General features: G+C 47.8%; 1 protein-coding gene across 9 annotated transcripts in view; it reads left to right on the forward strand.

Annotated features, from left to right (window-relative positions):
* The first annotated feature begins 12,487 nt into the window (after positions 1–12,487).
* The window catches only part of AGAP1 (ArfGAP with GTPase domain, ankyrin repeat and PH domain 1), a 309,204-nt gene continuing 306,815 nt past the window's right edge, over positions 12,488–14,876 (forward strand). For all 9 annotated transcript variants that reach the window (XM_041464142.1, XM_041464145.1, XM_041464148.1 and 6 more), the window contains exon 1: positions 12,488–13,075. In XM_041464142.1, the coding sequence (XP_041320076.1) occupies positions 12,913–13,075 (163 nt within the window). In that variant the 5' untranslated portion in view covers positions 12,488–12,912. The remainder of the gene's footprint in view (positions 13,076–14,876) is intronic.

Below are 14,876 nucleotides of genomic sequence, written 5' to 3' on the forward strand. Positions count from 1 at the left end.
AGTGGCCCATGGCACGCTAAGGAATGCAGCTGGCCTTGTGGCATGGGGGAATCCTGGCTCCAATACCGGCACTAAATCACACTTAGAGAGCCCTGGTAAAGGGGTGGCAGCTTTACAGAACCTGGTATCAGTTTGGAAAGGGCACCTGTGGAGGATTCAAGTACCACAAAGCATTAACAACTCTGGAAGGATTCGACAGAAGCAGATTTTTCTCTGCAAATCCCAGGCCATCGAGCAAACGGAAAGGATGAGTCATACTGACCTCCTACCCAGCATATTAAATATGTTCAGCCAGAGACTGAAAGCTCATTTCTTTTATCCATTCACCCCTCCAGCTGACAAGGTCAGTCAAATGTCACTGTATGCTTCATCAGACAGAATTAGTTTAGCAGAGTGCTGGAGTCTAAGTGTATACTTTTTATTCAGTGCATGATTTTCTCTCTGGATGTGGTTAGAGTTCTGTTTCCAGCAAATTAATACATCCTCCTAATTAGTGAGATGGCAAGCTGCATGTTGGGAAGTTTTAAACTGGCATGGCTCTCTGTTTCCTTGACCAGCCCAAGTTAATCAGCACCCAGCTTAACACTGTGACTGAGAAACTATCATTGTGCTATAGCCCCTTGAAGTGCCCAGCAGGATTGCACTGCAGCACCAACCACCTGGCCAGATCACAAAAACAGTGAGTCCAGTCTGACAGCCCAGTTTGGTATGGCCAAAAGGAGTTGTCTAGCTAAGGACATGGAAAGACTCACGCCATGACTCCCCCAGGCACAACCAGCTTCAGCTTAGGTACAGTTTTTGGTATTTAGTAACTTACCTAAGAAATATCTGCTTGAAACAACAACAAAAATAGAAGCAGGTCTCCAGCTTTGCTTTTCCTTCTGAGCTCTTCCCATTCCTGCCATTAGACAGGTGTGCAATATTCAAATGCACATAGACTATTGACTTATGAAAAGTAGCATAATATTCTTTTTGTGTTTGGTCATCACAGAACCCATGTTTCCACAGAACTACCCAACAGCTCATTTTAGAATGCTAAATGGTCTGAAGAGAGCTCACGACACATGAAAATTCAGAGCAGGTAAACACAGGAGGTGACCACACTGACAGATTGATCATGAATAGTGTAGGCTCACATTTCCTCAGCCTGCTGCCCACATGAACCAACTGCACCTTGTCATTTCTAACAACAAAAAAAAAGGAGTTTCTTCAGTAGCTTTGCAGAAAATGTGCAACTGGGCTGCAGCAGTGAGGCTGCCAGTGCTAAGCAGATGAAATGTGACACCTGGTTAAAACCAACAAGAACTTTCACTGACTAAGTTTAGGTGTGTTTACAGGAAACTTTCTCTGGCAAAGTTTCAGCAGTCTCCAGATTGATTGCTTTCAGGCTTGAAATGATGTCCTCCCAACAGATTTTCTTGCAAGAAAATCTACCCATAAAAAACACCTAAGAATGTGAAACTCTCAAATACTTCCCCAGTTATTTTATTTCGCTTTTTGTCTTTGCAAGGATATTGTACAACCTACAAGCAGTTTGCATGAGTTGAGAAACTATTTGTCCCAGAGCAAGAGTTCATGAAATACTGAGATGTTTTCTTTCTTTCAGCTGAGAGAATTGAAGTCTAAAGTCTAATTCACAGAGAAAACTATTTGCTTGTAAGAATTCATCATTAGCTTGGTTAGACTTGATCCAGCCAACTTTTAACACATTTTTATGGTTTATTCTGAGCAGAGAAATGGTGAATATCACCCCCAGGACTCTTCAGAAGGCAGCCTGAAGACAGACACTGGGACTGGTCATATCCACTGCCACTAAGAATTCCAGGCTTCCTACTTCAAACAGCAGGTTAGAATGATGGAAAGAGGCTGGCAGGACACAAAAGCTGCTCTTCCATCATGTCCATGGTGCCAAGCTATAACAATTGTTCAGATGATTAATAAAGGCTGAGATCTGTGACAAACTCATCATTCTGTCCCATCTTATTGCATCATGGATAGAAACAGGACTTAAAGTGGACCATTACTTTATGCCAGCATCAGTCACAAGCTCTCACAATAACTCTGTTAACCTCAAATGCCAAATGATCTCTTCTTGGAGAATTAAGTTCTTTGGGGCAAAAAGTTCTGTTCAACCATGCATAGTAAATTATTCCCCTCCTTGTACCTCTTTGTCACCTTTTTTTGTGTTAAATTCCTTGCAGAGCACAATTTGGCCATTGCTGGGAGGATTTTTTTTGTAGCAATGCCCTGTTTCTGTCACTGTTACACAGGTACTTCTTTGGGGCAGCTGAGGGAAGCTTGGAGCACTTTTAGCAGGTTCAGCACTGTTCAGCAACAAGACAGACGCACTTCTATCCTGACAGACATCTCACATTTGGCTCCCCTTATATTTAGAATATAAACACTTAGCAGTGTTTGCCCTTTTTACACAGGAGGAACCCTGGTGTTACCCAGCTGCACAACAGGAGGCAACTCCTCTTCCAACAGCAAATGTTTGCCCAGTGCTCTGTGCCAGTGGCCACAACAGGCCAGACTCCTTTCCCAGGGCATTCATGTGCCAGGTGATCCATGAGGTGGGCAGTGTAGGATCATAACCATTGGAATGCTGCAAGTTCATGTGTGCCATGGTTTGTCCTTACAAGGCCCAAACTGACCAATTTATGGAATAGCTTTCATGCCTGTTTTGCTCTGAACACTTCCCAGAAATATCTGAAATCCTTTTGAAAGGCTTCTAGGTAGACTGTTTAGAGGAACCAACAACTTTACTACATGTTAGTTTGGGTTACTGCAATAAAGGAAGCTCCAAGTCACTCTAAGAATACTCTCTGTTTCAGAGGGAAATTTTTCTGGGAAGTGACTCCTCACCTCCCTGTATTTCTTTGCAGTGCTGTAATGCTGTTTTGGGTATGGAGTTACTTCACTTACTCAGTCCTTCCCAGTGGTTTCCCCATTTTCACTTAGAGACTCACTTCCTCTTGGCATTGTTTTCACAACATTTAAGGTGCAGAATTACCACATGATATGCCTTGTGCTTCAGAAGAAGCTAAAAAAGAACAGACTGCCATGAGAACTGTAACATTCAAGAGACTCCAACTACTATCCTAGAGAAAAGATTGGATCCTTCCCTTTGCTTGGAACAGCCAGTTTACTCCCAGAATGCAGAACTCAATGCAACTGTAACCTACTGAGGCCACTGATCCTTAGGTGCACCCAGCCCAGGTAGAACTTGACTCCTGTCCCCCAAAGGTGGGGTCTGGGGCCAATGAATCAATTTTTTCCATCCATGTAAGCTATTCAGAATGGGATCAGATAACCAAGTTTACAGGCAGGACTGGTACATCCTTGGAGTATGTTCTTAAGTGAACTCACGAGTTTATTTGGATGTGAAAGCCATGAAAGAAAGTACTTGATATGTGCAATTTAGCTTGGCAATGAGAACTGGCATCCCAAAGCCCTTTTGCTTGAGATCTTAACTCTGTTAATTCCAGCTGACCACAGCCTGCACCCGCAGGATTTATACCATCCCTAAAAACCAGTAATATTTATATCCCTGGAGTATGATACTTCTAACAAAAGTATTAGCTTTCAATTAAACCTGTTTCCCTTAAAGAACAAAGCATAAAGATGAAATTAGCTTTTGAGACTCCTGCCAAGTATTTCATGTTAGGTAACTATTCACCATCCAGATTTCATGTTGTGCAAGGCAACAGCAGTTCCAGGTCTGTTTGGCATGCATAGCTCCAGCAGATGTGCACATGTGTTTGTCAGCTGCATAAGGAATGATATTTCTATCCTGTTTTCCAGGCTGAGACACAGAACCACTGCTGCAATAGTTTATCTCAGCTTTCAGAGTACTCTACCCCAGGTTCCATATATCTTAACACTACAGGACTCCCAAGATTCTCCAGGGAACATTTAAAAGTCTGCTACACCTTTTAAAAATCAAGTAGTGAAGAGATAAAACACAAATAAGCATTTATAGTTCTCAAGACAGTACACCTGCAGTGCTGCTACTGGAGACCGCAGCAGAATTTTTTCCAGCAGCTTTATTAAATTTTACGATGGTTGATTTGACTTTAAACGTTTCTGGTGCAACCAAGACTCTTCAGCCTTGTCTGGAGCAGTGAGAAGTCTGCAGTGGTAGCTTTAAACACTCCCCACACAGGTCATCAAAATTCAGCTGAGGGCCCAAGGATAAGGAGGCAGTGGAACTTGTGACAGCTTGGGTGATTGAACAGGAGCGAGTAAGAATCCATGCCGTACTTTCATCTTACTCCATACAGCCTGCTCCTGGGAAAACTAGTGCCAAACTCCCCTGGGTTTTGACCCTTGAGACCTGGGTCAATAGCAGGCTCTTGCATTCTGTATTGAACTGAGGCCAAAGGGCAGGGACATGCCTCCATCCCAGTTCCCTGCCTACAAAATGCAGCTCCATCATGCCTGTACTTTCCTCAAGTCGCTGGAGTTCAAGGAGACCTAAGTCTACATTTTATCTTGCATTTCAAAGTAGTGACACAAACTGAAACTGTAGACAAAGCTGAGGCTAAGCTTTGAGGCGGTTCAGCTTCGAAGGCTTTGAAAGCAAAGCATTCCTCACTGCAGATCCGAGGTGCTTCCGCTGCCTCGGGAACACTTTCAGGGACACTGGAGCTGTCCTAAAAGGAAGAACTTCTCTTTCTTTGAAGAGTGTTGGAACTCAGTCTTCTGACTTCAAATGAAGTGTTGTGCTTGAAATACCCAAGGCCTCTTTTGAAAGCTACTGAACCACGTTTGACCTTTCTTTTTAACACTGTCCACCTTCAGATGAGGGCCAAGGGACCGGCTTGTCCCGCTCCAGGTGTCAGGAAAGCTGGAACAAATAACTCAAGGGCAGCAGAAGGGATGTAAGCAGCCTCTGCAAAGCAGAGGAAATGTTTTTCCATCAGACAAAATACATCTGAGCCCATACATCTGAGTCCTGGCACTGGTCTGCAGCTGATTATTTTGGGGAAAAAAAAAGAAATCTGTATTAATCTTTGGTAACAGAAGGTTTAAAATCTCATCCTCCAGCTTGCTTCAATGGCAGCACATGAGCTAATGAGCCTCAAGAATGCTGCTGAGGGGCTAGAACCGCATGTAAAGAGAAATTACGTGGTGAGCATTGAAGAGGGGGATATAAATTATGCAGGGGAGGATTCGCTGTAACTTTCAGTCAGTTGCATCCTTGTGAAGAAGAGCTCTTTACACAAAGGATTTCTGGCCTTTGCTGGAAATTATGTGGATTGAATTGGTCTGCAGTGATATCAAATGTATACCTCAGGTTGAGCACCTTGGGTAGGAGCAGCCTACCCTCCCCAGACTGCAGCATTTCAGGAAGCCCTGCCCCACTGGCCAGGGCAGGTACCCAGCAGCTCCCAGGCTGAGCTCTGGGCAGCTCCTGGCCTGAGCTCCACATTTCTCAGCGAGCTGGAAACAAGTGCAGCTGACACAGTTCAGGGCCAGGAAATCCCAAAGGAACCATCACAGGAACTGCAATGCCAAAACGAGGTTCCTCTACAATTCACACAGTCAGTAGCTAAGCACATGAATATTTGCTCAAACTTTTTTTTTTTTTAATAAAGCAGTAGCATCAATAGGTTTTACAGCACTCTCCTGCTCTCTCTGCTGAAGATGTGTTATTTAGGCACCCTTAGCTGAACCAAAAGTTGTCTCTTTGTCAGGCAGTTAGTGCTAAAAATTCTCCCTGTCTCTAATAATTGCTGAACACTCTCCAGGAGCCTCATGGAGTTTAAATTATTATTGGGCATCGAGTTTCAACTCATTATACTTGTTCTCAAATTCTTTTCTTTTTTTGCAAGTGGATGGAAAGTTAGACTGGAATGAAAAATCACACCCAGCTTAATAAAAACAATTCCAAGCTTCATTTTATGCTGTGATAATGGGTCTGCAATGGGTACACAGGAAAGAGATTTTCCAGTTCAGTCTGTACTTAGAAGCAAGCAATTGATGAGCAGGGTCCCATGGTGCTCTTGTGCTATGGAATATAAGTCTGGGCACCATAAGAAGATTGTTCAAAGCTTAGAATCCCAGAGAACATGTTTTTTTATGTTAATGTTATGATACATAGCTGGTGCAGGGCTTTTGAACTGCAATTAATTACTGCAGAGGGAATAACCAGGCTTTAGCAGCTGGGAACGTTTCCAGGACTCCACCATTAAGCCCAGTTTATGAACAGAACTAGGTCAGACAAACCTGGTCAAACCATAAGCAAAATGGGATGGTGGAAACGTGCCAGGAGCCCTTCCTTGTCTCTAGACAAAGAAGAAATGGGGTTTTATTACACTTTTATGAGGAAGCTGCAGCTACAGGAAGGGGGCATACAAGGTGATGCACACAAGGCCTGAGTAGGAGAGGCTTTGCAGGGAATTCTTGCCGGGGTCTGTGCACAGCCCTGTCTCTCCACGCTCCTTGAGCTGTGTGTGAGTTGTTATCAGCGAGCTGTTAAGCAGCTCAAAGAACGAACACAGTCACAGCAAATCCCCCCAGTTTCTATGGTGACCGTGTCCTAGACGGCAGCCCTTTGGAGACCCCCCCTTCTGACACCACAGTGCTCAGGAATACTGTCCACTGCCTGGGCTGCAAGCCATCCCTGGGGGAACTCCTTACATGGGAAAGCTGAAAGGCTGGGCTTCCTACACCAGCTAAATCTCACTGATTTTGACGTTAAAAGTTCCAAGGAAAGACAAGCTCAGGCGATGCTGATGTCAAATACACACCCAAATAAACACCTTCAGTAGAAAACTCAGACCTGTGTGTAACAAGCAGCAGGGCTGTACTCCAAGTGCTGCTGCAGGGAGCCCATAACCACTCTGACAGGCACTGAAGTGAACAATTCTACACAGCCACCATGTCTTCGCACAGAATGTGGTGTCGGTGACAGCACGCTTCTTCTTGGAGAGGCTGCCTGTTGCACAGCTGTAGCAGAGTGCCTGTTACTCTCTTCTCCATGGCCAGCAGGACCAGGGCAGGGCCCATCCCTCACAGCCAGAGGGACACTGAGGGGCTGGAGAATGTCCAGGGAAGGCTCTGGAGCCCCAGGAGGGGCTGAGGGAGCTGGGAAGGGGCTCAGCCTGGAGAAAAGGAGGCTCAGGGGGCCCTTGTGGCTCTGCACAACTCCTGACAGGAGGGGACAGCCAGGGGGTCGGGCTGTGCTCCAGGAACAGGGACAGGAGGAGAGGGAACGGCCTCAGGCTGGGCCAGGGGAGGCTCAGGGTGGACAGCAGCAGGAAATTTTTCCATGGAAAAGGTGGTCAGGTATTGAAGGGCCTGCCCAGGGAGGTGGTGGAGTCCCCATCACTGGAGGCGTTCAAGGAATGCCTGGACGTGGCGCTCAGAGCTCTGCGCTTGTGACTGTCAAAGGTTGGACTTGATGACCTTGGAGGTCTTTTCCAACTGAAATGATTCTGGGATTCAAAGAAGCTACAGCTACTGCTGGCATTTTTTGTGATGTCTGCACTCACCTGCACAAGTCTCAAGGGCAAAAAGAACTGGATTTCTCACCCAAAATGTAGGGAAGTACCATGACCAGCCCTGACTACCATCCTCAGATTTGTTTTCATGCTCTTTTGCATCCCTTCACTGATTAGTAACAACTCACACCCCTCTTAACACCTAAGAAAATGTTTTGTTTTCTTACCAGAGGAATGATTTCAAGTTGCTGTTTAAACTGTGCAATCTGTCACCAAAAATCTGCATTTCAGAGAGTGCTGGGTTAGCCAGTCGGCCAATGTCATGCTCTTAAAATAAGTAACATGAGACCTTCACCAGCAAGGGTTTTGCCAGACCTACTTCTTTTGACTTTACTGTATCAATGTTTTATCCTGTTTCTTCATTCCTTACCACTGGATGTCACAGCATTATGCATGGAACATCTTATTAAACATTAAGGCAATTGTTCTAAAAGATGAGCTTGAACTAATCTAGAGTGACCTCTCCCGTGGTTTTCCTGCATTAAATCAATAGCCTGTGTCAGAAAGTTCCAAGGTAACAATTGAGCCTACAATATTCCATAACTTTTCAAGCCCTGTCAGCATGCCACAGCTGAAGTGAGACCTGAGCTTAACATGGAATTATGTGGCGAATCAAATATTGATTCTCTGTCAAGGAAGTGACAACAGCAACAAGCTTAGAGACACTTCCAGTGTAATCATATTTAGCCATGATAAGAGCTCAATAAAGTGCCAAGTATCTTGGAGCTGGCACATGAAGCTGTCACTGGATTTCCTCTGCTACAAAATTCAGGATGTTAGCTGAGCCCTGACTCAGGGGTACCAACTGAACAATTTTTTTTAATTGTATGTAAGTTGAGTCTGTGCTGCAATGAAGCTTCTAAGCTTTGGGTAGCTTGGGTAGAACTTAGAACCTACAACCTGCCTTGTGTGAAGAAGCCATTTGTTTCCACTGAAAACACCTTACAGCTAGAGCACAGACCATCATCAGCCTGAGCACAGCTCCAGATCTGAACAATGACTTTGGTTTAATGAAGACAGTAGTTCTGCAAATCTGCAAATGTTGTAAATGGTTTTACAGTGAAACTTCAATCAACAAGGAGCCAAAACTCGGGCAGTTTAAAAGATGGTTCATTTTAACATTTCAGAAAGTTTCAGGTTAGTGGAAATCCAAGTCCCTGGGGCTAGAATTGAGAAGTGACTCTCAGATTCCTTTCCCCATATGGTGAACACACACAGTTATTGCTCGTTCCCTGTTCTGCAGCTCCGTGCTGGTATGTGGCTCACTTCTGATTAGAAGACCCTTTAAGCAGGATAATTTGACCTTGCAGTAGGGATTTGATCTGGGCTCCCACCTCCAGAAAAGCAGGTTGCTTTTGCCATGCCACCTTTCTTCAGGCAGGTTGGGTACAGAACAGCATTTTCCCAGCTCTGACAGGAGCACTGGGGAATGAGCTACAGCCCCGACAGCCGCTTGTTGTTGCTACTCCATAATTAGTACTGTTTGAACTAGTTGGCATTTCTCCTGGAACAGATTTCACACTCCCTGAATGAGGTTAATTCATTAGTTACATTTGTTTCAAAGCCTCTTGAGCAATCTAATCACTCTGTAATAGTAACTGACTGACCCAAATATTTACCCAGTCAAATAACAGAATTTCATCCCAATTTGTTAGAGAGGAAGCTTAACCTATTTAAATTTTTATATTCACTGAAAAGTACAGTGAAGATCATTCAGGAAAACTTGATGTTTCCATATCTGTTTTTCATATGGGCTTGATTTCAATCTCCATAGCAATATAGATCCAGTATTAGTAGGCACAAAGATGCATCTCTAACACTCTGTCTCCCGTGTTTTTTCAGACAGTCCCTCCCTTTTAAACAAAACACGGCTCACACCAACAGCCATCCCAGGAACAGCCAGGCTTTAAGATTGTGAGCAGACACAGAAAGAGTCCCAGTCAAGCGAAATGTTGCTTACAGCCATCAGCTAAGATTTCTCTTATAACTTCTCCTGGATGGTGAGGAGTCCTTATGCTCTCAGTTTTTTCAGTTAATCCCTTTCCTGTTAGGTCTACAAGGGAGTCCCTGTGTCAAGCTCTCTGAGATGTTTAATTTATGTTAAATTCAGGCACAGATCAGCATAGGATGCTTGAACACCTTTTAAACATTTTTTTCCCCTCCAATCGACATTTCAGCTACTGGATTAGTAACTAAAAGTTAGTGCTGCCTAATTCCCGTTTCAGCAGCCAGGAAAGCTCCTCCACATCCCAACAAATCATTAGGGGAAGGTACAGGCAGAGTTTAAATGAAATTCCACGAGAGTTCTCAATTTTCAAGATCTGTGCTCTTAAACATCACCTTAATGGCTCGTGAACCCTGACTGCAACATCTCTGTGGAACTTTTGTGCAGTCATATTTCCATTAAGGTGGACATGTCAGGCTCAGTTCCAAAAGCAAAACATCATTCCCCATATGCCTTGAGTCCAAGTGCATCAACTGTGACTCCCCAAAATTCTTTCCCACACTCTCTGTAAGGTTTGGTGGACAGACTGGGAACAGCAGGAAGTGGATAAGCCCTGTCATGTGATGGGAGATAGAACTGTTTGAGACAGTGATTCAGTGCTGCTTTCCAGTTCCTGATACCTCCAGGAATAAGGCACCAAGAGCAGAAGGAAACCATCCCGGCTGGCTTTCTGTAGGCAGGGCAGGGAGTAGATTTGCCAGATGGGGAGGAGGAGGAGGAAGCCAGCACAGATGGAACTTTGTTCCAGCACACAACCAGCTGCGTGGGAGAGCGGTGGGAAGCTTCACCCCTGGCAAGCTTTCATCCTCAGAAAGGAAAACCAGTTACCAGAAGGGTAACCCACACTGGGACCACTCTGTCTGCTTCACTTACAGCCCATCAGCCCCTTCACACCTGTGAAATTGTCTGAGCTTCATGACCACCCCAGATGAGCATCTTGCCTTTAACAAAAGCACACCCCAAGAAGCCGTGAAGTGCCCACACAAAAAGCCGTGAAGTGCCCAGCTAGCCCTGCTCCCAGACCAAAGAAAAACAAACCTGAATTCCTTACTGCTCACAGCAGAGCTGCCCAAGTCACTCACTGCCAGCTCACATTGAAGGCTGGGGGAACACTTTGGATGCCAGACCCTCCAGAGCAGAGTTCGAGGATCCAGCGTCTCTCTGTGCACCACTAGCAGCACTTCAGGCCAGTCTCAGCTGCAAGCAAAAGCAAAATACTTATTGTTAAGGCCTTCTTCCACAAGAAATCTATGTAAGCTGCAACAGTAGCTTATATTTTGCTGTAATTTTACAAAGCTTACACAAAAGCTATTATGCAGTAAAAAACTCAGGGTAGCAAAGGCTTCACGGGAGGACTTCAGATGAAAATATTAGAAAATGGCTTTCTATTAACAGAGGGTTTTAATGCTTCAGTTGTTTGTGTGCAGTAGTTGCATTCATTTACAGCTGAGACTACACTGGGAGTTGTTTTCCATGAATTTTAGAGCTGGAAGAACACAAAGCATATGGCAGCAGTGGAAACAATCAGCCCCACACACAGCAGAGACTGTTGCCTGACTCTTGGCTCTGCTGCTTGTTTTGGCATTTTCTGAGACACAATGTGATGTAGTGCCTCTGCTCCAGATCAGGGTAGAGGGAGGAAAAGGGGAGAATTACAGCTTTCATCCAGATTTCTACATACATTTAGCTTATTCAAACAGTTTAAGGTAAATGAAAGCAAAAATCCTCTTAGGTTTCACAAATTTTCATCAGCACCATTAATGCCCTGAGTGGCACTCTCTAGTGGAAAGGGGACTATATTCTTCCTGCCTTTTAAATTTATTTCTTTATCCACTCGAGAATTTCTTCCTAGGATATAAAAATGAGAAAGGTGATAAAAATGATACCAGTTTCTGCTGAGAAGGAGGAGGGAAGAAGACACAGGCATCGATGGCAGTGTGGCCCTGAACTGTTCCAATGAGCAGAGGACAACTCTTGCAGCAGACATCAACCACTCCTGAGGAAGCTCCAGTCCCAGCAGCATCCAAAAACTCAATCTCATATCACAGCTTGATTTGTCACCTCTATAGTTCTTTCTTTTTTGGCATAAACCATCACAACAAGAGCGGTTTGGGTTGGAAGGGGCTTAAAGCTCACCTCATTCCACCCCCAGGCCAGAGCTCTATAACCAAAATTTGGGGGGGGAAGCTACTGAAATTACTCCCTTCCTGTGGTATATGTCAGTAGAATGGATGGATACAGTTTTCCTGAGGCTATCCTATACCAAGTTGTCCTTATGCTGTTTCCTATATCAAAGTTTGCTTCACGTTTCACAGCTTTGGAGCTTAAATCCGTAGAATATTGATCCTAAAAATGGATTAATCGAGGTCAGTGGCTGACAGTGCACAGCTGGCTTGCAGCCGATATTGCAAATAACGCTGTTTATGCAATGCCAACAGTGCTTCATTACTCCACGAGACATTTCTGTACAAGTACTTCTGACAAGTCATGGAATTATAGGACAGTCCCACCTGGAAGGAACCTTAAGGATCATCCCATTCCATCCCTGCCATGGGCAGGAACACCTTCCACTAGCCCAGGTTGCTCCAAGCCCCAGTGTCCAACCTGGCCTGGAACCCTTCCAGGGATGGGGCTGCCACTCCCGGCGTGAACGGGGCCCTTTGGGCACAAACCTCCTACTTCCATCACTTTCAGGGCTCCAGCGGCCGCGGGGGCCGGACTCACGGTGAGGGGCTCCATCCTTCCCTGCGGGATGAGCGCTGCCGGGCGCTCGTGGGGTCGAGTCCCCCGAGCAGGGCGGGTCCGGGCCGGGTCCGGTGTCCCCGAGGGGACGCGGAGCGGCGCGACCCCAACCCTCCCTCAGCGCCTCCCTCCCGGACTACATTTCCCAGCGTGCCCGAGGGTGGGGCAGTGCGGGGCCTGCGCGGTGACGTCACAGGGAAGGGCGTGGCCTGCGCCAGCGTGAAGCGGGGCAAGCGGAGAAGGACGCGGGGCGAGCGCGCGGGAGGGCGCGAGGCCGAGGCGGGGCCCCGACCATTGGCTGCCGCGGGGGCGCGCGCGTGCGGAGGGGGGCCCGGCCATTGGTTGGGTGGGGGGGGTCGCGCACGCCGGGGGCAGCGGCGGCAGGAGCGGGAGCCGTGAGGGGCTGAGCCGGCGGCGGGACCGCGACCGCGACCGGGAGCGGGTCCTCCCTCCCTCCATGGGGCCGGGGGCGGCCTTGCCCCGCCCCGCCGCCGCCGTCGTGAAGTGACAGCGCGCTGCGAGGCCAAGGCGCTGCTGCCGGCCCGGCACGGGGCGGGGGGGGTGTCCGGTGAGTGAGGCGGCGGCGGCGGCCCGGGCTCGCCCCCGCCGCCGCCCGGGGGTCTCAGCGTGAAGGGGCCGGAGCGGAGCGGCCGCGCCATGAACTACCAGCAGCAGCTGGCGAACTCGGCAGCCATCCGGGCCGAGATCCAGCGCTTCGAGTCGGTGCACCCCAACATCTACTCCATCTACGAGCTGCTGGAGCGGGTGGAGGAGCCCGTGCTGCAGAACCAGATCCGCGAGCATGTCATCGCCATCGAAGGTGAGACGGCGGCCGCGGCACGGCGGGGCGAGGGAGCGAGTAGCGGAGGGTGCCCCAAAACCACCCCCAACCCCTGGCCCTGCACCCCCCAAAACCTCCTTAGCCCATGGCCCTGCGCCCCGAAAACCTCCCCCAGCTCGCTGCTCTGCTCCCCCGCACCAAACGTCCGCCAGTCGTGTTCTCCGTCTCAAGCCTCCCCCAGCGCATGGCTCTGTTTATCCACCCCCACCCCCCCGCCTTTCCCCAAGACCATGGCTCTGTTTATCCATCCCAGACCTCCCCCAGCCCATGGCTCTGTTTCTTGCCTCTCCCTCCCTGCTCCCCTTCTTACCCCCCACCGCCACCCCGTAAATAGCCCTGTCCACGCCGCCCCTCCTCCTCCTCCACGGCCATGCTCCCCCTCATCTCCCAGACCCATGGTCCTGCTCCCCACTTCCCTCCATCTCCCCCAGCCCCTTGCACTGCATCCCCCGTGCCCCCCAGCCCATGGCCCCCGGGTCCTGGGCAGCCGCCGCTCCGGGCTGCCCTTCCTCCACCCCTCGTGGCTGGCGTTTTCAGGGAGCCGGAGGTGTTCCCGCTTGGTCCCCATTATTTCCTCGGCGCTGCATGGCCTTGTGGCCCCTGTGTTGGGATTTGTGGGGTTTAGAAGTTGTTCTGCTACTCGTCCCCTGCTGCTGTGCGGGAGAGCAGCGGGCTCCTTCGGGCCGGGGTACGGTGGGAAGGATGATGCTTGTTTTGCCTGCAGAAGGGTTCCGGAAAATGAAATTTTGTTTGGCGCTCCCTGCAGCATGTGATGGAGACAGTGTGGGGCTGTGGTTTGGTGGTGTGAAGTGGGTAAACAAGACGTGCAGCTGGGTTATGGAGCGGTATCGGTCTGTGCAGTAGTGTAAAAACAGGTCGGGAGGTAAGATGGAGAGAACAGCCCTCTAAGCTTAGATTTATGTGCATGTATCCCCGCAGGAGCACTACAGAGGCTGGAACTGCTTAGGATGCACAAAATAAGGAAAGAAATCACCAGCGTAGGGAAGTCTGCAGATATTTTTCCTTAATTGTCGGTGGAGTGAAAAAGAGCAAACGGTATTGGCTAGGAATATGTATTTTGTGCAGAAATTTATGACTTATTTTGCATGATAACTTGCTGAGATTCACATCGTGTGCTTTTCCAACTGGAGTATCCTGTCGCTGTTTTGGAAGGGATTCAAGGTAGCAGAGTGTGATGTGCAGCAGCTGAGACAGAGCTGCCTAAAACCGTCTTGTGTTGGTGGCCTAGCTGGTCTTTAAATGATACGTAATCAAAAAGTCCCGATGGAAAAGCTGCTATTGAGATTGTTGCCTGAAAGATTTATTTGTGTGCCTCTTGAGCAGTGGGGCTTGAATAGACAGACATCCTGGTTCTTGCAGTTAACATTTTGGGTTTAGTGTGTTGCGTGGCACGCAGGGAGGCTGGCAGCGCCTGTCACTTATTACAGAGCAGTCCCCAACTCAGTAGCTACATCTGACCAAGTGTGTGCTAGAGATTTGTGCCTATTCTGTGCTTTATTAGGCACTGCTGAGATTATGGTGTGGGGCTGTCCTCTCCTGAGGGTGCTTTGCCTTTTCTTTCCTCTCCTGAGGAGTTTAAAACTTACTAATACATCTGGTGGGAAGCACTGTCCCCTTCTCCGTGCTGCTGGTGTTTGGATTTCTGCGAGATGGATGGTGCCTTCAGCAGAGCGTTTTTTCAAGTGGTAATTAAGACATGTTTCCGTGGTGTGAATGTGTTTGTGAATAAGATGCTTAGGCTCTAGTGATGTGCCAAGCT

Source organism: Pyrgilauda ruficollis, unplaced genomic scaffold, assembly GCF_017590135.1.
Source record: "Pyrgilauda ruficollis isolate IOZ18807 unplaced genomic scaffold, ASM1759013v1 scaffold172, whole genome shotgun sequence".
Classification (NCBI taxonomy): Eukaryota; Metazoa; Chordata; class Aves; order Passeriformes; family Passeridae; genus Pyrgilauda; species Pyrgilauda ruficollis.